This window comes from Oryctolagus cuniculus, chromosome 15 (genome assembly GCF_051225735.1).
Source record: "Oryctolagus cuniculus isolate XC-2025 breed Fujian yellow rabbit chromosome 15, ASM5122573v1, whole genome shotgun sequence".
Taxonomy (NCBI): domain Eukaryota; kingdom Metazoa; phylum Chordata; class Mammalia; order Lagomorpha; family Leporidae; genus Oryctolagus; species Oryctolagus cuniculus.
Window position 1 is genome coordinate 32,626,955 of NC_142881.1, and position 24,842 is coordinate 32,651,796.

At 57.7% G+C, this 24,842-nt stretch overlaps 1 protein-coding gene across 3 annotated transcripts in view; it reads left to right on the plus strand.

Annotated features, from left to right (window-relative positions):
* Nucleotides 1–24,842, plus strand: part of SLIT1 (slit guidance ligand 1) — a 168,341-nt gene that overhangs the window by 133,662 nt on the left and 9,837 nt on the right. For all 3 annotated transcript variants that reach the window (XR_011382336.2, XM_051823458.3, XM_089314629.1), the window contains 12 exons: nt 320–463; nt 741–907; nt 3,408–3,540; nt 5,148–5,216; nt 7,637–7,708; nt 9,249–9,320; nt 9,987–10,058; nt 17,688–17,851; nt 19,714–19,838; nt 20,089–20,186; nt 23,077–23,216; nt 23,350–23,443. Coding sequence is in view for 2 of the 3 variants with exons in the window: in XM_051823458.3 (XP_051679418.2) it covers nt 320–463; nt 741–907; nt 3,408–3,540; nt 5,148–5,216; nt 7,637–7,708; nt 9,249–9,320; nt 9,987–10,058; nt 17,688–17,851; nt 19,714–19,838; nt 20,089–20,186; nt 23,077–23,216; nt 23,350–23,443 (1,350 nt within the window). In the remaining variant the exon portion in view is untranslated. The remainder of the gene's footprint in view (nt 1–319; nt 464–740; nt 908–3,407; nt 3,541–5,147; nt 5,217–7,636; nt 7,709–9,248; nt 9,321–9,986; nt 10,059–17,687; nt 17,852–19,713; nt 19,839–20,088; nt 20,187–23,076; nt 23,217–23,349; nt 23,444–24,842) is intronic.

Consider the following 24,842-nt stretch of genomic DNA (forward strand, 5'->3'; position numbering starts at 1 on the left):
GGATGGAAGGCATTGTAGCTGGGGCAGGCGGGCAGTGAGGACCCGGCGGCAGGCAGGAGGCTCTGGGGGTCCGCAGCAACAGGAGATGCCGGCGGGGCAGAGCTGCTCCAGGTCAGTGGGTGGGCTCCGCAGGTCACAGGGCAGTTTAGACGTGACTCCATGTGCAACTCAGACACCACTAGCGGCCTTCCAGCAGGAGGGCAGCGCGGCCCGCCCGGCTGCGGTTTCAGGAAGGCCTCCTGGGCACCGAGTGAAGGGGAGCGCCCTCTGCCGCTGTGCCCCAGCCTGGGTCTGTGCCTCACGCCCGCCCGCCCCGCAGGATGCTGAGGAACAACCGCATCAGCTGCATCCACAATGACAGCTTCACGGGCCTGCGCAACGTCCGGCTCCTGTCGCTGTACGACAACCACATCACCACCATCGCCCCTGGCGCCTTCGACACCCTGCAGGCCCTGTCCACGCTGTGAGTGCGGGCGGGCGGCTCCGGGAGCCCCGCCTGCGGTGCCCAGGGGATGATCTCGGGGACACAGGGCATGCTTGGGGCCCCATGGTTTGCTGAACCTCGGTTTCACCTCTTCAGCGTTCCGCCCCGGTCCCCAAGAGCCCTGCTCTCGCGCCAGCAGCCACTGTCTGGGAGCGAGCAGGCCCGGGGTGGATGGGAGAGGGCAGTGTGGGGCTGGGGGCCGGGGGGTGGGGGTGGGGGTGGCCGTGTCCTTGCTCACCCCGCCTGCCTCCTCCAGCAACCTCCTGGCCAACCCTTTCAACTGCGACTGCCAGCTGGCCTGGCTGGGCGACTGGCTGCGCAAGAGGAGGGTCGTGACGGGCAACCCGCGGTGCCAGAACCCGGACTTCCTGCGGCAGATCCCCCTGCAGGACGTGGCCTTCCCTGACTTCCGGTGCGAGGAAGGTGACTCGGGGCCCCGGTGCTGGGAGGGCGGGCTGGTGGGACGGCAGGCAGCCCTGCCTGGCGGTGCTGTGGCACGGTTGTGGGAGCAAGCACAGCCTGCGGTCACAGAGCAGGAAAGCGTGGGTAGGAGGGGGGAAGCGATGTCACCCCTTAGCCTGTTGTGGGGAAAAGCACAGGACACATGTTCGCGTCCTCTGTTCTATGTGAACACACATAGCCCAATGCCCTGCCCCTGGGCTGCTCCTGAGCCCTCCAGACTTCCGGGGTGGCCCTGTGCTTCAAATGCAAGGGGGCCCTCTGCGTCCCGTCCGGGTACGTGGCTGCCTGTGTGCTCTGGATTCCCCGTCTGCCAGGCGGCCGCTCTCCTCCTTCCCTCCGCCGGTGGGGTACACCTGGGATGCCGCCACTGCAGGCTGGGCTTTGACCTGCTGTGCCACAGCGCCAGCAGCACCCCCTCCCCCAGTCTTTTTTTTTTTTTTTTAATTCAGAATTTTAAGGATCTAACTATAATGGCCGGCGCCACAGCTCAATAGGCTAATCCTCCACCTGCGGCGCCGGCACACCGGGTTGTAGTCCCGGTCGGGGCACCAGATTCTGTCCTGGTTGCCCCTCTTCCAGGCCAGCTCTCTGCTGTGGCCCGGGAGGGCAGTGGAGGATGGCCCAAGTGCTTGGGCCCTGCACCCCATGGGAGACCAGGATAAGCACCTGGCTCCTGGCTTCGGATCAGCATGGTGCGCCAGCCACAGTGTGCCCGTCACGGCGGCCATTGGAGGGTGAACCAACGGCAAAAAGGAAGACCTTTCTCTCTGTCTCTCTCACTCACTATCCACTCTGCCTGTCCAAAAAAAAAAAAAAAATCTAACTATAATTCTGGATATTTTTTCATGCCATCACCTGTCTGCTGAAGGAATTTTTTTTTCCCAAGAACCAGGTTCTTTGTAGTTTTCTTGTCACAAAAGTGATACATCCTCCCTCATTCCTTACAAACAGCAGCCCTAACAACACACAGGAGAATTCAGGCTCGCTGAGATGCCCGCCTCCCAGCCACCGCCCTGGACGTCACCTGTCCGCTCCCCAACCTGGGCTCCCCGGGACCTTGCTGTGTGCTTGTGTGCACGTGCAGGACACGTGTGGAGTCTTGCAGGGCTGCCTGGGGAAGACTTGTGATGTGGTGCACCGTGGTGTGTTGGGAGCTGCAGTGTGGAGGGCTGTGCTGTTGCCCTAGGAGAATTGAGACTTCTGCCCACCCGTCTTTGTCACTGGCTTTCATGTCTGTGTGCCGGGTTCCCCCTTGGTTGCTGCTAGGAAGCAGTAGGTGGTCAAGAGGGCAGGCTCCAGAGGCAGCCGGCCTGGATCCCTGTCCTGGTGCCATCACTTCCAGGCTGGGAGACCTTGGGCAAGCTACTTAACCACTTGGCCTCAGATTCCTCACTGTAAAATGCGCTCATAGTAGCACACCCCAAGAGAGATGTTTTGAGGATCCTGCGTGTGGCTGGTCCTCCCTCGGTAACTGACAGCCACCTGTCTCCTAGTGTGGTTGCCATCTCTGACCATGGAATCTTTATCATCCCTAGTCCCTGAGCAGAGAAACAAAGGGCCATGGAGGGTGCACTGTAATCTTTATCAAATAAGTAAATGAGTGGGTAAATATGGTGGGAGCCAAAGCCCAGATTCTGCGCCTGCCAGAGTCGGCTCGGACCCCGAGCCTGCGTCACCTCAGCCCAGCCTTACCGCTGAGCAAGCCACTGAGCCTCTATAGGTCTCCGACTGATAGAAACTCATTCACCTGGCTCATCTGTTCTCTTTTTAATTAATTAACTACAGGGGCAGGGAGAGAGAGAGAGCAGGTTCCCATCTACCGGTTGACTCCCCAGTGCCCGCAGGGGCTGGGGCAGGGCCAGGGCTGAAGCCCATGGCCAGGAACTCCATCCAGATATCCCGTCCGTGAAGGAGGCAGGGACGCAGTCCTGAGCCAGCACCGCTGCCTGCCAGGGTCTGCACCCACAGGGAGCTGGGGTCGCGAGCCGGAGCACACCCACGAGGGACCTGGGCATCTTCCCCATGAAGCTAAACACCCACCCCTCAGCTAATCTGTTCTGACGGCTGCTGTGTGCCAGGCGCCGCACTGGGTCCTGGGCTCTCTCTATGAACTGAGAAGGAAAAGAGAGACGCTGGTCTATGTGCCCGTGATGCCCGCCCTCTGTGGGTTGACGCCATGCTGCCCAGGACTGCGGTGGGTGCTTGAGAACCGGTGTGGTTGCCTCGCTCCACCCTGCCCTGTCCCCCAGGTGGAGGGGGCCTGCCCAAGATCAAGTTCAAGCTCAGAACTGCTCCAGGGGCTTGGCTGTGGTGATGGCTGGGGCTGTGCCCAGGAGACTTTGACCGAGGCATTGTCAGAGAAGGGGCTCTGTTCCGAGGGTCCTGGGGCTCGGCCCTGGCTGCAGGAGGCCCTTGGAAGGCCCAGGCCCCCCACTGACTGGTTCTCGCTGCCCCTCCCTAGGCCAGGAGGAGGGGGGCTGCCTGCCCCGCCCGCAGTGCCCCCAGGAGTGCGCCTGCCTGGACACCGTCGTGCGATGCAGCAACAAACACCTGCGGGCCCTGCCCGTGGGCATCCCCAAGAACGTCACAGAACTGTGAGTAGCCCGAGGCTCCCGCCCTCCACGTGGGCCCCCTGGGCGGGGACAGTGGGAGCACTTCCCTCTGGGCAGGGCCCTGGTGGTAGCCACGAGCTGGCCGGGAGCTGGGGTCAGAGCCCTGGGCTTCTCTTTGACGCCCCCTCTGCTGTCCCAAGTCCCCGTGTTGTCCCCGGAGTCATCCCTTTAAGCTCTGCCTGGAAGATAAGGAGTAACCTTACCTCTTCCACGGAACGAAACTTACCACAAGCAGTTCCGTCAGGCGTGCCATTTCTCACACGCGTGATTTCTTTAACCAGCAACGTAATGCTCTTCACACAAGCCCACCGTGATCCCGGTAACAAATCCCCTTTCGTTGGAGTGTTCAGTCGTTCTCGGTCTTGTTGCTGGAAATGACCCCGAGGTGGACATCCCTTCGGCTGGGCTGCTGCTCAGAAAACAGCGCACCCTGGGGTCCTTGCTGCCTTTGCCCGTGGGACTCCCAGGAAAACCTGTCTCCCCTGCACTCCCTGTGGGTGGCGGATGGGGAGGGCTGTTCACAGCTGGGGCTCAGCCCCCAGCACTTGAGTCATGCCGAGCAACTTCCAGTCTCCTGGTGGGCGAGCGGGGAGGCGGGCAGACCCAGAGCTTCTTGAAGCCCACGCACTGGCCTGTGGCGGTGAACCTGGGGAGGCTGTGGGTGGGCTTGGTCTCAGGGCAGTGACTCGGGTGGACGTGGATACAGTGGGAGCCAGCAGGAAGGAGAGGGGAAGGAGATGGCTGTAGGGCCCCAGGCATTGGTGGCGGTGTGCAGCCTGGTGGGGGTGGGGCACTGTGTGTGTGGGGGAGCAAATGCAAAGGGCCTGTGGGCAGGAGGAGCCCGCCGAGGGGGCCCTACTCCCCAGGGCTGAAGAGCAGCACCAGCGGGCCCAGTGTGCGCAGGCGGGCAGGGACGTGAGGGGCTGTGGAGTGAAGGCAAGCTGCCCTGGGAGTGTTTGAGTCTGGGGCTTCCACGGGACAGGCCACCTGCCAACCCCCAGGGACTGCCGGCCCTGGGAGCTGTGAGGGCTGATCCTGCAAACCAGGCCCGTGTGGCCAGGGAGAGAGCAGAGCCGGGGAGGGGGAGCTCAGTGGCTTTCTTCTGTTTTGGGGGCTTTTTTGAAAAGCAGACAGAGACAGAAAGAGAAATCATCTGTCCACTGGTTCACTACCCAAATGGCTGCACCAGGTCTGGGCCAAGCCCAACCGGAAGCTCAGAATTCAACCTGGGTCTCCCACGTGGGTGGCAGGGACCCAAGTACTTGAGCCGTCATCTGCTGCCTCCCAGGGTGCGCATTAGCAGGGAGCAGGATCGGAAGCAGAGGAGCCAGGACTGGAACCAGGCCCTCAGATATGGGATGCAGCTGACCCAGCAAGCATCCTAACAGCTGTGCCAAGTGTTCACACGTACAGTGGCTTTTAACAAGTTCTGTAGGTGGCATCTCTAACGGCCTAATCAGTGGGCTTCTTTTCTCCTCCAATGAGCGGTTCTGAAGAGTGAGGAGTGGCTCAGGGAAGGTTCTGGCCAGAGATGGGGCACTGCCGGCAGAGTCATCCCGCTGTGTAACCCTGCTGTTTTCTCTCCATAGCTATTTGGACGGGAACCAGTTCACGCAGGTTCCAGGCCAGCTGTCCACCTTCAAGTTCCTGCAGCTCGTGTGAGTATCCAGGCCTGCTCAGAGGACAGGCTCCAGCTTTCCTGGAATTTCTTCCAGACCCTGTGTTTGTGCCCCTAACCCCTTCCCCGAGGAACATCTGTGCGCAGAGCTGTTTGCCACCTAGTGGCCTTGCTTGGGAATTGCATTGTTCTAGCCCCATTAGATGGGACTCCAAGCCATCTCCCAACCCTCCCTGGAGCTGATGTGGGTTCTCTTTGCAAGGACAGGGGCTGGGATAGAAGTAGATGGCAAAGGAGACCTTCCTCTCCATGCAGCCTTGGCCTCTAAAGCCAGTGTGGAATAAGGCAGCTACGTTCTCCTCTCTCTGACGGCTGTCCTTCTGTTGTTTCCACACGTTGACCCTCTCCACTCCCGGGGAGGTGCAGAGTTCCCCTGCTCTTGGCCTTCCGGCCTAATCAGCCCTCACTGGTCTTCATCTGCTCAGTGACCAGGTTCTGCCAGAAAGAAGTCCAGAGAAAGCTCCACCTTAGCATGGGGTGGCGCAGGGCTGCGCGTTGTGGTCGCTGGGACAGCTGGCAGCGGGTTTGTAATTAGATAAGGAACTTGCACCAGGATGTGACTCAGCCTCCTGCTTCCTTCACGGAGAAAGTTCCTGGGAAAGCAGTGTGTACTCCGTGGCGTGCTGGTTCCTTGTCGGGGTCTGATAACAGTTCCGGGGCAGCCACTTGCAGCAGCACTGGCCATCAGGCCTTGGCAGCTCCAGCGTCTCTGTCTTGGCTTGAGGACCTCATGGATGTGTCTTCAGCATCCCGCTGGGACTGGCTCTGTTGATTCAGTGACTGATGACGAAGTGCCGAAGAAAGAGACTTCATCTGCCCGCTTTCTCTGTAGCAGCAGCTGCACCGGTGGCTGGGATGCACCTGCTGAGCGTGGGGGGATGGAGGCCTTCAATCTGCCAGTCCGCGCCATGGCACTGCCTCCCGGGGCTGCAGTAGCGCCGCCTCCTGGTACAAGGAGGCACCTCCAAGTGCACTGCTGTTCAGCGAAGCGCTTGAGTACATCCCCAAGCGCAGGAAGCAGTGCTGACCGAGAGGAGTCAGAGCAAAGGCTGCTGGAGGAGGGGGCAGGGCACACTGTTTCACGTCTAAACGTTCCCGAGCCAAGAGCGGCATGGGCCAAGTCCTGGGCCCGCCCCAGACCGCGTGGCTTAGAGAGGGTGCTGGAGAGAGGAGTGGGGGCACAGAAAGCCGGAGGGTGAGAGGGGCCGCCAGAGCAAAGGCAGAGGGGGGCTGTGGCTCAGAGAAGGCTGATGTGCCCAGGCTAGGGCTTGGGAGAGCAGCACACTGAAAATGCGGCAGTGTTCACCAGTGGGCATAGAAATAGGACAGCCAGGGAACGGAGTCGCGGGATGCTCAGAGAATCCCAGGAAGTGGAGTAAATCCGCAGCCTGCGAGGCCTGGGGGACGGTGGCCAGAGCCGGAGCCCCTGGAGGTGGCCGTGCTGCAAGCCCGCAGTTTGCCCTGTAGGGGGACAGGAGCCGCTGCTGGGCTCTGGTAGGGACGTGATCGGTCAGGTTTGTGTTCCAGAAAGCTTGTGGTGGTGCCTGCCCCTGTGGAAGGTGAAGTTAGAGTGTGAGGGAGGCCCCAGGAGGGAGGTGACACTGGCTGGACAGGTGGGGCAGGTGTGAGAGAGGCGATGAGACATGGGTGGGGGCCGTGCCCGTGGTCGTCAGAGCCTGGACACTAAGGCATGAGCCCCTGATCTGCTGTCTGAGGGCCGTCAGCCAGAGCAGGGCTCCACCAGCAGCCAGGCCGGGCCACGGGACAGGGCTCCATCAGTACGAGAGCATCCCAGAGAGACCTGAGCGGACAAGGGCCGCGGGCCTCAGGAGGCAAAGAAACGGCCAGTGAGGCAGGAGGAGCGGGCAGTCAGTGAGGGGCACGGGAGAGAAGGGGCGGGAAGGGCAGGCGTGGGCCGGGCCCAGGGTGGTGGGCTGGGGCTGGCCCGTGGGCTGCCTCTGACCCGCGGAGTTCATTACTCCTAGACTCTGGGTCTTAACTGGTAACATGGGGTCACGGGCACCCTCACAGGATGTTGGAGTGCCAGTGAGCCCACCCCTGCACAGGGCCAGGAACAGAATGGAGAGGCCACTGCCTCTCACAGTTGGAGAGGTGGCGGTGAGCCTTGGTGGGAGCCGTTCTGTGTTGGAGAGGGGCCAGGCAGCTCTAGGTGCAGGGGTGTGGGGTGAGGAGTGAGGCAGAAGCCCTGGGGACACGGAGGGATTCAGGGGGCCCAGTGCTCCTCCCCACCCCTACTTCAGCCCTGGGAGTGCCAGAGGGGCCCTGGCTCAGCTAACTGGAGGGGTGGGGGCAGGGCTCAGGCAGAGAGGGAGGGGAAGAAACCGTGCAAATGAGCCAGGGTTGGGTTCTTCTAAACCATGCTGCCCTTGCCTCTTCCAGGGACCTGAGCAACAACAAGATCAGTTCCTTGAGCAATTCCTCCTTCACCAACATGAGCCAGCTGACCACGCTGTGAGTCCCGCAGGGGTGGGGGTGGGGCTGGGGCCACAGCTGCTGAGACCTCCCCAGCCCCAGCCTGCCGGTGGTGCGGCTCCCTCGTCACTCCCCAGGGGCCTGTAGGCACCCTCCCCCTCCAGAGAGTGGACCAGAGCCTGAGCATCTAAAAAGCTTTTTTTTAAAAAAAAAAAAGATTTATTTATTTGTTTGAGAGGCAGAGTTACAGAGAGAGAGGGGAAGAGACAGAGAGAGAGGTCTTCCATCTTCAGGTTCACTCCTCAAATGGAAACAATGGCCGGAGCTACGCCAATCCGAAGTCAGGAGCCAGGAGCTTCCTCTGGGTCTCCCACATGGGTGCAGGGGCCCACAGACTTGGGCCATCTTCTACTGCCTTCCCAGGCCATAGCGGGGGGCTGGATCTGAAGAGGGGCAGCTGGGACTAGAACCGGCGTCCATATGGGATGCCGGCACAGCAGGAGGAGGCTTAGCCTACTATGCCACAGTGCTGGCACCTAAAAAGCTTTTAGAAAACATCTTTCACTGTGAAAATACACAAAATACACAAAAAAGTACAAAAAATATGAAAGCACAGTGTATCTAGCAATCGTGAAACTGGCACGCATGTAGATACTTAGAACACCCTGAGCACCCCAAGCCCCCCGACCCCCTGTTCTGACCTTATCATGGTCACTTTTTAGGCATTTTAAATAGTATTGCCATCCATATGTGTGCTTCTGAACAGCGTTGGTGTGATTTTGCCCATTTTTAGCCAGGTGTAAATTGGGTCATTTCTTTGCACCTGGCTGCCTGGGCCTGCCCTCGTGTGTGAGCTCCATGTGCTGGATGAAGCCGAGACAGCACCTCTGCAGGGCGATGCCAGCCCTGCCTCCTGCACTCACTGGTGGTGGCCGCTGGGGTGGCTCCCAGCTCGCACTGCTGTGAGCAGAGCCCTCTGACAGCTTTGTACCCACATTCTGAGGTATTTGCCTGCTGCCGCTAACTGAACTCCACAGAACTCAATGGGATTTATTTTATTTATCTGAAAGGCAGAGTTACAGAGAGAGAGAGAGAGAGAGAGAGAGATCTTTGATCCACTGCTTCACTTCCCAAATGGCCATGATGCCTGTGGCTAGGCCTGGCCAAAGCCAGGAGCCTGGAACTCCACCCAGGTCTCCCACGTGGGTGCAGGGGCCCAAGGACTTGGGCCATCTTCTACTGCTTTCCCAGCCACAGCAGAGACACAAGGGCTTTTGCTCTCTCTGATTGGAAGTGGAGCAGCCAGGACATGAACCAGCGCCCACATGGGATGCCGGCACTGCAGGTGGTGGCTTTACCCGCTAAGCCACAGCAGTGGCCCCTGGGTCCCTGTATTACAGCTGATGGAGGAAGAAAGGGTTAGGGGACGCTCCAAGGTCAGCTATACCCTCGAGCAGACCTCAGCCAGCATCCAGCCAGCAGCTCTGCTCCCTGCTCCCCACGCGGAGCTGCTGAGTCCTGCACCTGCAGGGCGGGGCTGTGGCTGTCATGCTGCCTGCTTCCTTCTTCCCTCTCGCAGGATCCTCAGCTACAACGCCTTGCAGTGCATCCCTCCGCTGGCCTTCCAGGGCCTCCGCTCCCTGCGCCTGCTGTAAGTCCCTTCCCTCTTCTGTCCTCCGGGAACCCACCCACCGAGGGCCCTGCCACCCGACAGGCAGGTGTGGGCCCCAGCAGGGCCCGTGCTTGTCCAGTGGTGGGAGACCAGAGCGCCCTCACTCCAGCCCCTGATGGCACTGAGTAACGCATGGGAAAAGATCCAGGAGATGGCGATTGCTGTCACCCCCAAGTTGAGTTTGTGATGTGTGTGTGTGTGTGTGTGTGTGAGAGAGAGAGAGAGAGAGAGAGAGAGAGCAAAAGCCCTTGTGTCATTACCATGGCCCCTGCAAGTCCACCAGGGTGAGGTGACATTCTTCCAGCTCCACCCACACTAGTGGACTCAGTCGTCTGCCCTCAGCATCCCGGCTAAGGGAGCCGGGGCATGGGGTGAGCACGGCTGCCTGTGATGCACTTGTAAACCCCATGCTTGGGCTGATGACCATGGCAGAGACAGGGTGGGTGGTCCACCTGCCCTACTGCAGGCTCCCTGTGTCCTCCCTGTGGCCAGCAGCCTAGGGGCCCTGAGCTGCGCCACCTCCCCACGGCACTGGTAGCCAGAGGAGGGACTGGCAAGGCAGGCCCCCATCCTGCAGAGGGCTGGGCCTGCCCTCACCACGTCACCCATCCCTGGACCAAGTCCCAGCAGCCCCTTCTCCCTCAGGTCCCTCCACGGCAACGACGTCGCCACCCTCCAAGAGGGCACCTTCACGGACGTGACCTCCCTGTCTCACCTGTGAGTAGCCCCGGCCTCTCTGCCCTTGACCAGCACTTGGGCTGCAAGGAAGACCCTCCTCCTCAGGGTGTCAGAGCTTTGGTTGCCCCATCCCGAGAGTAAACTGGTGGACTCCCCACGTGCACTCTGGCGGGCCACCGGACTTGGCAGTGGCGGAGGAGGATGGCTTGTCACCACAGTATAAAGTGGCAGTGGCCATTTATTGATTGCTAAACACCCTGCCTCCTTTAGCTAATGAGTGCTCCAAGGAAGCCTCCACCATGGCTGCTGTCATCTCGTTTTGCACGCCAGGGACAGGCCCAGAGGAAGAGAGGAGCTGGCCTCAAGTCCTAGACCTGATAGATGGTGGGAGGCAGGCTCCGGACCCACGTGCCACGCCAGTAACCTGTGCCTGCCTGTGCCCAGAGAGGGACAAGCTCCAGAAATTTACTTCCTCTGAGAGGTGGTGTAGCTGATGCAGGCTTGCTCCCCAGACTGTTTAGCTGGTAGTGCCGTGAGGATTCTTTGAAAGCCGGAGACTTGATTCACCAAAGCGCTCAACCTAGAATTAACACAGGACCCAGCAGTTCCACTCCTGAGCTTGCTAAAAAGAACTGAGAACAGGGACTCAAACAGCTGCTCGTACTGCAGTGTTCAACGAAGTGTTATTTATTTAGATTTATTTATGCATTTGAAAGAGTTACAGAGAAAGAGGGGAGACAGAGAGAGAGAGAGAGAGATGGAGAGACAGGTCTGACATCCACTGATTCACTTCCCAAATGCCTGCAACAGCCAGGGCTGGGAGCTCAGAACTCCATCTGGATTTCCCACGTGGGTGACAGGAACCAAAATACTGGAGCTGTCACCTGCTGCCTCCAGGGTGTGCATTAGCAAGAAGCTGTATCTGAAGCAGAGGAGCCCGGACTCAAGCCAGGCTCTCTGATGTGGGACGTGGGTGTCCCAGGCAGTAACTAAATTGCACCAAATGCCCACCCTTCCATGTGTTAATCTCTAAAATCAGAACGTATCTTAAAATGATGTGCATATTTAATATGGAGATGTTTCTCCGCCCCTCCCAATGCCTGTTACATAAGTGGTGCATCTAACAATCTCAGGCTTGAGGAAATAAAACAGTGGGTGTTGCTCTTGGAAGATCTGTTCCGGTCAAATGCCATGCTGTGGACTTTATCTGGGTGACTCACTTACTCTGTGACTGATCCAGGAGGTGAGTTTTGTGCGATGCATCAGCTCCCTCCGATTGGCAGGAAGTGCCCCAAGCACAGTACTGAAGATTCCAGGGCCAGTCTGGACTCCGTGGGACGAGTGTGGTGATCGATTAGCAATGTCTGCCATGGGTATGGGAGGGGTAGGGGCTGTCCTAGGTGGCAGGATTTATTGTTTCCACTTTCCAGTTTCAGATTCTGAACAGTTAAGCAACTTCTCTAGGCCATAAAGCTAGGGTATGAGGGGCAGGATTTAAACTAGGCGTGTCTGATTCCAAAGCTTGCTGTTTGTTCTGTTCTCAGTGACCTCCTGGGTGACAGAGTGAGTCAAGTGCAGAAGAATTTACTAGAATTTACTTCCGGCCTCTGTGGCTACTGGGGATGTTATCAAGGCAGCTGGAAGGAAGTGGAGACTGACTCCGAGGAGGTGCCCTTGCTCCACAGAGGTGGCACAATCTACTTGCAGAGGAGGGAAGGGCATTCCAGGAAGAAGGAACAGCATGTGTGAAGGCACAGAGGCAGGAAGCCAAGGGCATGCCTTGGGGTGCTGTGTCATCCAGCCCAGGACAAAGGGTATTAGGGGAAGAAAATGTGGAGTGGGAAGAGATGAGACTGGAGAGGGACTTTGGAGTCCTGTTGGGAAGGGCCTTGTGTCACGCTAAGGAGTTTGGACTTGATTTTGTGGACAGCAGGGAGCTTTGAAAGGAGAGTTGTGGACAACCAGGGGTGTCATATGGAGGCCGATGGGGTGGGAGGCAGGAGTGAGTCTGGCTGGAGAGGGTGACTCCAGCCGCAGGCCAGGCAGGGCCACTGTTGTCTCTTCCCGCTGACTGGAAGTCGCAGGAGCTCGTTTGCACCTGTGCCTGGTAACTTAGGGTGTTGCGAGCTCATTTCTGTGGCTATTAGCCTCTAGGAATTCTGAGGACCTGGACTGCAGATGCTCTCTAGAGAGCTTGTTTCTGTGGGGTGCTCGGGCCGCTGCTGTCGGGACCGCTCAGGCTCCCTGCATAGCCGGGTGTCAGCCAGGTATCTGCCTGGACTCTGCACCTTCCCCGCCAGGCCCTTTCAAGCATCTGGGTCACCTGTCTCACCTCGGAGACCCCCTCATGGCAGCACTCACGCCTGGGATTTAACGTGCGGCTGGCCCCCGCCCTCCTTCCCCTTGGGAAGTGGGTACCACGCGAGTACCATGCAAGTGCCACGCGAGTACCACGTGAGTGTGTGCTCAAAATCTAGGGGCGCTGTTTTTCGAGGGGAAGTGAAAAACAATGCATTTCAAACAATAACTGAAGCTTCAAAACCAAGTGTGGCGTCTACACTTACCTGTACATTCAGACTTTCTCTAGGAGAAAGTGACCTCGGGCCTGAGGCCAGACCCAACTGACAAGAAGTAAACCAGTAAGGAAAGATGCGGTTAGCAGTGGTTACAGAGCTAGGTCCCCTCATTAGCAATTAGAAGTGCCTGTTAATTGCAGCTGGGCCCCATTTCTCTACCAAACAGCACCCATGAGAAAGAAACCGACCACTGTTATGAAGCCATTCTGTGGATCGGCGCTGCTGTTACCGCACTGGGTGTGGGGTGGAAATTGGCTGTGGCCTGGACAGTGTGTCCGCACTGCAGTAGGGTGTGTGTGCATGTGCGCAGGCGACAGGGCGTGTACACGCATGTGCACTCGTGCATCCATGTGCTGCACTCCAGAGCTGCTGCTGCTTGTAGGATCTCTTAAACACTTGGAAGGAGTCAAGGGATATAAAAGAGTGGCATGGACTCGCTGCACTCACTCTGGCCACAGGCACTTCATAGGGAAGAATGGGCCCAAGGTTCCCTAAGGAGTCAAGGTCAGCCGAGAGTCATCCTCCGGTTTCCGGGTCCCCACAGTGCTGTGTGCCATGTGCCTATGCCATGTGCCTATGCCATGTGCCGTGTGCCTGTGCGGCCCTCTTGCCCGCTGTGACGCTGGCCAGGGCCTCTCTTGCCCGCTGGCAGTGTGGACGAGGGGTCTGTGGGGCAAGGGTGTGGTGGAAGCTGAGATCACCACATTTCAACCCCTGCACTAAGAATCAAGACTCAGGGCTTTAGATCCTTGTCCCACCATCAATTTGCAGTGGGATCTCAGGTAATATATTCTCCCTAGACCTCTTCTCTCACCTGTGAAAAAGACAATTTCTAAGGTCCCTTAGAGTTTGAACATGACATAGTGATTATGAGCTCTTCACTGCCAGGGGCTTCAATCCCCTCGCGGCTCTCTGCTGTTGTCTATTTTCATGTTTACTTTACAGTTAGCCCATCTTTCATCTATCTGTCCATCTGCCCCACCATCCATCCACCCATCCATTCATCCATCCCTCCCTTCCTCCATCTGTCCATCCTTCCTTCCTTCCATCCATCGAACCATCCATAAAATCTGTTCACGCATCCAGCCATCCATGCATCCGGGAATACCGACTGTGTGCCAGATCCTGTGCCAAAGCTCCCCACTGTCATTCTTCATCGTTCCAGTTTAGCACTGGTGTTGCACTGGAAAGTTAGCTTTCCAAATTCATTAAGAAGCAGGTGTGAAAAGTAAATATGAAACGAGTAAGTAAATTGTGCCATTCCCACAGGATGGAATAGCAAGTAATTAATACTGATGACTATTATGACACTGTAATTTATTATTTGGTGAAGATGCAGAATAAGAAAATGATACACTCTGGTTTTAATGATGTACAAATATGTACTCAGGAATCACAAGGGAGTTCACTATAATTTAATTAGTTCCACTTACAGGATGAGAGATGATCCCTTTCCTCCTGGATTCCCTTTGCACTGAGTTTTGTGCCTTTCTTGGGCACTCAGGCAGGCATTCGTCCAGCATTTACTGCTGCCTGCTGGTCTCCCCCCGGCACAGCCCAGGGCTTGTGGCCCCTGCCCACGGGGAGCCGCCTCTACTACAATTCGAGTCTTGGCGGAGGAGATGGTGTTGCACACAAATAGCCTGGGACTAGGATGGGCCCGGACAGGGTGTGCTGGTAAAGGAGATTCCGAGAGTTCGGTGCATGCTGACCTCCAAAGTTGGTGACCCCGACACAGCCACGAGAAGGCTATTTCAGGGCGGGTTACATAAATAGAAGCCCAGCAGGGCCTTGGCATGAGCAGATGTGGCTACTGTTTCGGCCATTCCCAACTCATGCCAAAAATCAACAACACAAGGTTATTTGTACTTTTATGGGGGTGCACACCCGAATGAATCCATGGTCCTCTTAGTTTGATGAGTGGCCTGGCCCCTGCCCACGAGGCCTCTGCTGGGCCTGTGGCTCGCCATTCCCCACTGAGTTCACGGCGGTTCTCCTTGGGAAAGGGAACTACAGACACTGCCGGGAGGGGAGGATGGTTCTCAGCTGCGGAAATCGAGTCTTTGCAGCCATTAGAGCTCGAAATGGTGGACTCAGGGCCAGCTCAGCACCTGCTCGATACGGAAACAAGAAAGTCGAGTGTGGCTTCAGCCAGGTTTATGTCTGGATAGCTCTTTATGGGCCTTTACCCCTTACGTGTTATGATGAAGAGTTGGGAAGGGACACTTAGAACTGCAGTGCGCTTCGCTGCCACGTGTGGGGCTGGACTGGCATCAGTGTGGGGATCGTGAGATCCTAAGATGAGCCGAGGACCCCCCATCCATACCCCCCAGCTGTGTTTGCCGTGGCTTCCGAGTTAGTCTTTCTGCCATTTTTTCCTATTGAGTTACAGGACTGAAAGGAGAAACCGTTCCTAATAAATGACCGGGCCGCACTCCTTGTAGTGCACTATAAAAATATATTTAGACTAAATTCTGTATTCGTCTTTTGAATAACAGGATCATGTTATATTGCACTTGTTATTGATATACAAAATATTTATCTGATGAATGCAAATGTTTTAAATATGCCACAATTTTTGTATTTCTGCTCAGTTTAAAAGCCTTTGTTTTTTATTTAACACACTAGAGCTTCAACACAATCAAAGCATTTGACCTTCTCTGTGGGGTCCTGGTCCTGCCCAACGAAAGGGGGAGGGGCCCAGCCCGTCCCTGAGCCAGGATGGAGGCTGTCAGCAGTGAGGAGAGAGAATTCAGTCCAGGCCGAGGTTGAGCCTGCTCTCTTTCCCGGGCTGCGTTATTCCCTGGGCGCCCATCCTAGGTTGTACATGCTGGTCTTTCTCCCCTCTCTAGAGCGAAGGGTCTTATCCAGTCACAGGAGTGTTCAGCGAGCCGTTCAAGGCTCTCGGGGCGAGCGGAGAGCAGCTGCGTGGGGCCGGAGTCTGCGTCTTGCGCGGCCTGTTGTGTAAGGTTGTGCAGAGGCAGCTGGGCTGCTTTGGGAGAATTCCTGTTCAGAGCTGCTGCAGCTTTCAGCAGGCCGTGCGCCCCGCATGAGAACCCCCGCCTCTGCACTGCCCACGACAGATGGGAAGCGCAGTGCGTCCACTGGCTGCTTAACACTCATGCCCGTTCACGTTCACACCACGCAGCCTTGTTTGCAAAGTAACGACGAGACTGCTGAACTCTAGGCACGAGGCACTGATTTTTCTATTTTCCTGAATCAGTTGAAGACCTTGTCCCCATTCTTCCCCCAGATTCGCATCTTGCCCATCTCCGTTTCTGTTGCTGTGGTTTAGTGAAAATTCTGAACTTGCCAAGCCAACGATGCAAGGGTTGGTGGCGTCTGGTGTGGGTGCCGAGGGCGGAGTGCTGGCCAGGGCAAGTCAGGGCGGCCTCCCTGGGGCAGCCCTGCACACTTCACATGCACTTGCCCTGCCACCTGAGTCCTGCAGCTGGGTACCTGTTCTACAGAGACGCTCAGACCTCCCATGGAGGTCACAACCCCCTCAATACCGTGAACCCATCCACAAGGACAGAGCCCCCTGACCAAATCTGTCTTTAAAAATTTTTTAAATTTATTTTAAAGTGATAATTACACATACACACACACACACACACACAGAGAGAGAGAGAGAGAGAGAGAGAGAGAGAGAGATTGAGAGGGAGAGATTGAGAGAGAGAGAGATCTTCTATCTACTGGTTCACTCCCCAGATGACTACGATAGCCAGGGATGGGCCAGGTCAAAGCCAGGAGCCAGGAGCTTCATCTGGGTCTCCCATGTGGGTGCATGGACCCAAACATTTGAACCATATTCCACTGCTTTCCCAGGCACATTAGCAGGGAACTGGATTGGAAATGGATGGCACCGGTGCCTTTATGTGCTCAGACAGGTGTATCTGAGATCCACTCCCAGAAACCAATCACTGGATGCCAAGGCAGCTGCATTTGTAGTTCGATAGGCATCGCCCAGTTCCCCTCCCTCAGAGCTGTGTGGTCTGCTTTTCGCCACTCTTAGGAAGTAACTTGAGGCTTTGTAAAGGGAAGAGGTTTGCTTTGGATCATGGTTCTGGAGTTCACAGCCCAAGCCCGCATGGGCCCCACTGCCTCGGTGTCTGGGGATGGTGTCCCTGCTGGCTGAGTGATGGTGTGCACAGAGCAGCAAGTGGCCAGGAGCAGGGGGCACAGCAGTCCCTGTCTCTTTTAAGCCACCAGGAGGCCGTGCTGAGGGCCCCACCCCAAGGACCCAACCCTCACCTCCCGAAGGCCCTGCCTCCGAGCACTGTCCCCCCTCTTGGTACCATGAGCTGAAGACTGAGGACTACGTTCCTGAGTCTGAGGGACGAATACTCAAATCACAGCACGAGTTACACCATTCGCACCCCACTGGTAACCTAGCAATGCCCTCTTAGAAAAAGTTGTGAAATATGAAGTGAGCCTGTGTGCAGTGTGCAGCTCCGTGGCACTGTGTGCATTTCCAGTGTGGCGTGGGGCCCAGACCTTGCTTTGTATGCAGTGTTCGAAAGGGGCTCACAATGCGAATGCACTCCCGTGTGCTTTGTTTGATTAAAAAACAAAAAGAAGAATGACAAGGTGTGGGCGTCCGAGGCGGACAGCTCTGTGAAACCAGGGGCTGCCCTTGGCTCGTCATGGGACCCCAAGGAAATCAGTTAGCCCTCGTGAGGCTCAGTCCCCCATGCCTCTGAGGTGGAGGAAAGAAAACCGCAGCTGATGAGAGGCCCAGAGGCACATACTGCAGCTTGGGTGCTGGCCGCTCTCTCCCCCAGACCTGTGCAGGCAGAGCCTTCGCCATGGGCTCTGGCCCCAAAAGCGTGAGTTCAAATCCCAGCTCCTCCCTTTCTCTGTGTTGTATTGGCCAAGTGCTTGGGCCTTTTTGAGCCTCAGTTTCTGCACGTGTGAAATGGGAACAGCAGGGTGCGGTGAGGACCAAGTGAGATACTGCATGTGAAATGCTCACATGTAGGCTAACTGGTAAATCCTCAGAAATGGGGGCTTCTGGGACTTTTGCCAGAACGTGGCACCCCAAGGGGCACATGAAGCTGAAATGCCTGCTTGTCCCCCTCCTCCGCCCCAGGGCCATTGGCGCCAATCCCCTGTACTGTGACTGCCACCTCCGTTGGCTCTCCAGCTGGGTGAAGACTGGCTATAAGGAACCCGGCATTGCCCGCTGCGCTGGGCCCCCGCATATGGAGGGCAAGCTGCTCCTCACCACGCCCGCCAAGAAGTTTGAATGCCAAGGTGAGCCCAGTGTCCCCGCCCCTGGCTGCTGGCCCCACCCCCACCCCCGAGCCCACCTGACCCTGGCAGGGTCTTCCACACACTCCTTCGTCCTTGTAACTGCTGGGTGGGGAGTCAGGTGACAGGAACAAGGCACCTGCTGCTTGGTAGGATGTGGTCCTGCATGCAACGCAGAGAAAAGAGCCAGACAGAAAAGTCTCAGGCTACCAGGGGTTTAATCCTCCCCTGAGATTATGTAGGGAAAATAAAAATAGCAGCAGTGTTTACGGCAGTGCCCAGTCCTGCAGCAGTGCAGCGCTCGGGAGCCTGGTCCTTGCCATCCCTGCTGGAGCTGGCAGACCGGCTGCTGCAGTCCTGACAATTGCAGACTACATGCAGGAATGTGGTGGAGGCTCCGCCCCTTGGGCATCTGTAACCACTTGTCCAGGGATTGATTGATTGGCCGGTGCCCCGCCCCCAGAGGCCCTGCCCAGCAGAGCCAGGTGGCTGATTAGCTGCCTCTGGCCCAGCTTGTGTGCAGGGCGCTGCTGGGGGAGGACCACAGGGTACAGGCCCCTGCCCCCCACCAGTTCAAAGGCCACTATGGGAAATGAAAGTGACAGCCACGGGTTAATGAGGAGGCCTCGGGCCACCCGTGTGCAGGATGCTGTCACAGTGGTAACATGTGCTCCGCGTACACTGCAGGGCTGGGGCTGGCAGGAAAAGCTCTGCTTCCAGTTTGTGTTGAAATCGAACACGTGTGCAGAAAAGCACACGGCTCACGAGCTGATGGTGTGTTGTGTTCGCTGACTGTGCCTACCTGCATCCAGCAACAGAACCCCCCAGGACCCCAGAAATCCCCCCTGCATTCTCCAAGACATCCCTGAGAAGGGTTTTTTTTTTTAATTTAATTTTTTGACAGGCAGAGTGGACAGTGAGAGAGAGAGACAGAGAGAAAGGTCTTCCTTTGCTGTTGGTTCACCCTCCAATAGCTGCCGCGGCTGGCGTGCTGCGGCCGGCGCACTGCGCTGATCCGATGGCAGGAGCCAGGTACTTCTCCTGGTCTCCCATGGGGTGCAGGGCCCAAGCACTTGGGCCATCCTCCACTGTACTCCCTGGCCACAGCAGAGAGCTGGCCTGGAAGAAGGGCAACCGGGACAGAATCCGGCGCCCCGACTGGGACTAGAACCCGGTGTGCCGGCGCCGCAAGGCGGAGGATTAGCTTAGTGAGCCGGCTTTTTTTTTTTTTTTTTTTTTTTTACATTCCTGTTTGTGCTCCTGCCTCTTGGCAGACTCGAGTCCATTGACCTGGCCTTGTTGGATCCTAAAGCCCCTAGCGGCCAGCGGCCTGTCCACCTCTGCAGCCAGGGAGGTGACGGGGGTGGGGCCTCTCCTGGCACAGGTTGGAGAGGAGCAACTTAAGGCAAATGGACCTTTCTCCCTGGTGGGGCCTCCATGCAGAGCCAGATGGCGCTGGGCGGGATGTGCCCTCTGGGGGTTGGGGGGGGGAGCCGGCTTCCGTTATCCTAGTCCACCATGCTGGGCTGGGGGAAGGTGTCTCTGGAGGAGGTGAGGGGCCACAGGAAAAGTCAGCTGACTTCAGTAAGAGTGGCCCTCACTGCCACCTGTGTGCACTGCCCGCCCGCCCGCCTGCCAAGATTTGCTGCTTTGGTCCTTTCAGCCCTGCAGGGCTCGGGCTGTGATGAGCCCATTTAACAGAGGAGGGTCTGGGGACCAGAGAGGTGGATGGTCAGGGGCTAAACATGACCCAGAGGAAATACAGGGAGGGGCAAAGTGTCCTTGGGGACAGGGCCTCATGGGGGTCCCTGTGTCCAGTCCCGTGCCGCTGCCTCCTCCCTGCACTAACACCCTGTTCGTCACAGGTCCCCCGACCCTGGCTGTCCAGGCCAAGTGTGACCCGTGCTTGTCCAGCCCCTGCCAGAACCAGGGCACCTGCCACAACGACGTGCTTGAGAGGTACAGGTGCACCTGCGCCAGTGGCTATAAGGTGAGTGCAGGCTGAGCCGGGAGGGGAGGGCTCCTCTGGGCGCTGCAGGCCAGGGCCAGGCCAGGTTGCCTATGTCTGTTGTGTTTGCTAAACTGACTCAGGGCAGGCACTTGAGCGAACCTGTAATCAATGAGGTATCGAATGAATGAATGAATGAGCAAACAAGTAACTTCTAGGACAGGGAGGCCGAGCCACGCAGGGGCTGGCCATCTTGCGCTAACCCCCCGTGTCTCACTGACTTTCTTCCCAGGGCCGAGACTGTGAGGTGTCCTCGGACAGCTGCTTCAGCAGCCCCTGTGGGAACGGCGGCACCTGCCAGGCACAGGAGGGCGAGGATGCCGGCTTCACGTGAGTCCCAGGAGGGCTGGAGCCTTGGTGGGGGTTGTCTGGGTGCCCGTGGCCTCAACAGCAGGGATAGCCCAGGTCTCCTGTGCTCTGGGACGATGTGGGGTGGGCTCAGGGGAGCAGGCACACACTTCGAGTCACAGCCAGAGGCCTCTGTGTGTCCCAAGCCAGCCCCCGCTTGCCAGCTGAGCTGAAAACAGAGGCCAGGGTGCTGGCCTGTGGCACAGTGCACAGTCTCACAGTGGGGTGGAGGAGGGCTGAGCTGGGGCTTGGAGCTGCCCTGCTGCCTCCTGGTGCAGGCCAGACGAGTCCTTCAGTGACACTGGGAATCCATGGCCCAGGGCATATGCAGCCAAGGCCAGTTGGGGCATTTGAGACTCCATTGACCCCTGAGGCCTCCAAACCCAGGTGCAGAGCTTGCTGGTTATGCCAGTGCTGCCAGCGCCTCCCATCCAGCTGAGACTGCCCCTGGGTGAGTGAGGTCTGCCCAAAGGTGGGGCCAAGTCCTAGTCACTCCCCCAAGGGCCCCTGCCTCCCCCTGCGTCTCATGACTCACCCTGGCACCACCAGGAGCAGCCCATTTCCTGGGGTACAGGGAAGGGCTGGACCTAAGGAGCTCACCTCCTAAGTCATTCCGGTGCTGACACTGGCATCCAAGCCATGTCCCCGACCTCAACACGCACCCCCTCACACCCTCCCAGAGCTTGTCAAGGAATGTGTAATGTTCAGTTGTTGGAAATAAATTGCCAGCCAAGCACATGGGCGCTGCAGAAGATGACGTGGACTCCACTGGCAGAGGTGGCCAGAGCTGCCTCTCTGTTCCTCCAAATTACCTCATGCAAAAAATAAAATACTAAATGGCCTCTCTCTCCTCCCGGTGTCGCCTTGGCAACACATCCTGACAGTAGGCTCCCAGCAGCTCCTGCGAAGCCACCTCCTCATTCCTTAAAGTCCCCAGCCAGGGCCCCTACAGGATGTACTGGCACCTGGCGGCCTTGCAGACTGGGTCCCGGGATGGGGGGCGCCTCCCCGAGTTACCCCTGGACCTGAGGCTCACCGGGGCCTCCTCTGTTATCTGCAGACCCTGCTGCTGTCCTGCCCCCTGAAATGGGAAGCTGCTCCTGTCACCCCCAGCTTAAAACCCCTCTGCTGCCCATCCCCCAAGCCTTGGCAGGAGACAGTCAACTTCAGGACGGGCCCTGCAACAGGGGTTTTCAAGCCTCAGGACTTCACATCCCCAGAACAAGTTCTTAAAGCTCGTGCTTCCTCACGTGTCCCTAGATTGGCAGTGGAGATGTTTCCTAGCAAGCTTAATTTCACATTGCAAAGGAAGCCGTCTCCCGGATATTGCCGGTGCTATCCCAAGTAAACATGAAACCATCGCTTTCAGTCGCTCCTTCCCCATCGCCAACGGCTCAGAATCGCACAGCAGTTTGATGCCACTTAAAAATGACCCGAACGGCTTTGCAGGAACCGTCACACATTTCGCTGCACTTGAACTTGTGTTTCCATTTCACACCCCCCCCCCCATTTTTTTTCTAATCTATTTTTATGCCTGAGAAGCTTTTTTTTCTAGAACACCTGCCCAGCGTCACTGCCACCAACATGGGTACCTACGTTAAATTTCCCAGATTTTTTTCTTATTCTTGGTGACCTGGCCTGCGAGGGAAAGTCCCTTTAGCCCTGAGCTGTCAGCACAGTCGCCGAGAACAACAGTCGCAACATAGCTGTGTGCTAATGTGCGATTGGTGATCATGAGTATTACACATAAAGATACACTCTTCCTTCTTGTGGCATTGCTGGGGCTCTTTTTTGGTCATTTTGCCCTCTCTCACTTGGTTCTCATGTCAGTGGGTGACTGTCCCAGTGGGAGGGGCGCCATAGCTGCTCTATTCCTGTTCTGTTTTGCTGGTGTAGATATAAACACTGGGAGAGTCTGTGCTCACAAATAAGGGGCTGGGATTAGAAGGCATTTTATTTTAGCCATGCCACTCAGTTCGTGGAAACGCTCGCCAGCTCACAGGCCAGGATCTCCGGAGTGACTTGTCATCAGTGTTATTTTTAGGGCTGTCGCGGCTGACAAGTCCATGAGGTCTCCCTGCAGTCACTTTACACGCACAGAGCTGAGCCCTCTCAGCCCTCCAAAGCACTTGCCTGCTCCCTTTCTCAACATGGGCATTCCTAATGGACCCCGGGTGGTATTCCTAATGGACCCGGGGCGGTATTCCTAACGGACCCTGGGCGGCATTCCTAATGGACCCGGGGCGGTATTCCTAACGGACCCTGGGCGGCATTCCTAATGGACCCTGGGCGTCTGGAGTCCCGGAGCAGGAGTCTCTGGATGAGCTCGTGCAGAAAGGTGCCCACCTGGAAGCTACCTCCTCAGACTTCTCTCTCTGGTCCACACATCTCTGGGGAAGGCACGCTCCTGTTTGAAGCTCGCTGATCCCCAGGGCGTCCGGCCTGGTGCCCACTCCCTCGCCCAGCTCCATTCTCCCCCATCCCTGAAGTCTCCTCCCGAACCACTACAGGGATGAGCAGGCTGCTGCTCCTTCAGGCTTCTGCTTAGCCCTCTGCCCCAGCTGCATCTCCCTGCTCTCCCCTCTTAGGCTCCCTGGTTAACCCATCACCTCCTTCAGGAAGCCTGCCCTGACCACTCCCGCTGTGTCCCTTTGTGGCCCTCCCTGGCTCTTGCTCTCATCGTCCTGATACTCACAGCCCTCCCGTGGTGGTCTGTCCCTGCTTCCCCACTGGACCACGAGGGCAGGGCCATTCTTGTTCAGCTCTCACCTCCCCAACACCTAGCAGGGGCGTGGCCAGGAACAGCGCCCACAGCTCTGGTTATGACCGGTGCCCCAAGAAGATGCCTCTCCATCTTCCCCATCCCCCACAGGTGCTCCTGTCCCACCGGCTTCGAAGGGCCAACCTGTGGGGTGAACGCAGATGACTGCGTGGAGCACGCCTGTGCTAATGGGGGTGTCTGTGTGGACGGCGTGGGCAACTATACCTGCCAGTGCCCGCTGCAGTATGTGGGTAAGCCGAGCGGGGCAAACTCGCGGAACCCCCGTGGTGGACGGGTGGGCTGGGCCTGCTTTCACGTCTGCAGGAGCTCTGCTGGGTCCGGCTGCCTGGCCGAGCTCAGCAGAGCAGCTCCATTCTCTCCCAGGCAGGACCTGTGAGCAGCTGGTGGACTTCTGCTCGCCGGGTCTGAACCCGTGTCAGCACGAGGCCCAGTGTGTGGGCACCCCGGATGGGCCCAGGTCGGTGTCACCCATCTCTGGGGCCAGGGAACAGTGGGTTGCCAAGTCAGACTGGGTTCTGCCCCCTCCCCGCCCTATTTCCTCACTTGCCCAGTGGGTGTGGCCTCAGATGGACAGGGGTGCTGGAGTCAGGGCAGGAGGGGGTGGGCTACAGCTCTGGGGCGGCTGCCCCTGGGTTTGCTGTGTGACCCTCTGAGCCCGTTTTCTCATCTGCAAGCCGGGATCATTGCAGAGAGTGGGTGAGAAAATGCAGGCACCAGGCCCCACATGTGGCCTCTGATGAGTGCTCGGTCAACAGCATTCGTCCTACTGGACCCCAGTTCCTCATCCCTTATTATGAAACCCACCGAACTCTGAAAACCCCAAGCCCATCTGATGGCAAAATCTGGCCTGACCCGAATGTGCGGGTGGAAAGCTGGGCTCCCTGGCAGGGGGTTGTGCACAGTTGGGACTCCTCCCCGCTGCTGTGCACACAGGCGGGTTTTGCAGCACAAGCATGAACCTGTGTGCCTCCGGGGCTGCCCCAGGTCCCGGCAGCCAGTCACATCACATATGCTTACCTGCACGTCGCATACGCTTACCTGCAACCGGCGACTTCACCACAACGTGGAAGTGTGGAAGTCCAGAGCCTGCGTAGGGGAGGTTTGGGTGTGTGGGTGGGTGGGTGGGGGTCATTGACCTTATTAGCATTTGCATCATTGTTTCTGGAATCTGTGCAAGGGCGTTGTCACGTGAAGACTGCTGAAGGAAGGTCGTGGGGTTTAAGAACATTGCTCCCATCTGCAGTTTTGCAAACACGGCCTCATTTCTGGGATCTCCCATTCCATGGTCAGAGCAGCAAGGAGTGGGCAGGGCAGGGCTCCTTGGGATCTGTGTCTGGGACCCAGCCGGACTCAGGCTGGGCCAGGCGGTGGCGTCACCCAGGGAGCTCACCGTCTAGCTGGAGCTGCCTGTGGCCCCTGGGCAGGAAGTGGAATCAGGGGATCCCGGAAGCCCACATCCAAGATTTCAAGGCTGCCTGGGGCCTCTGTCCAGATGCTGGAGACCGCCACCCTCCTGGGCAAGCTGCCGCGTGGGAGGGTGGGTGCCTGCTCACGGGCTGAGCTGCAGAGGGTGGAATGAACCAGGCTGGCATACTGTCCATTTTGGAACTGCCGGACTTGCCCCTCATGCCACAGAAGATGAGCACAGCCGGGCCCAGGCTGCAGCACAGCCGCGTGCTGTACACCTCCATGGGAAGACGGAGCTGACACACACTCAGCTGTGCCTGGCATTGTACCTGAACCCAGCAAGTGTTCAATGCACAGTCATTGAATGAATGAATGATGAGTGCTGGTGGCTCAGCTACTGCAACATTTTTCAGACTGCAGCTCCAGACCTGTTCATGGATGGTGAATTA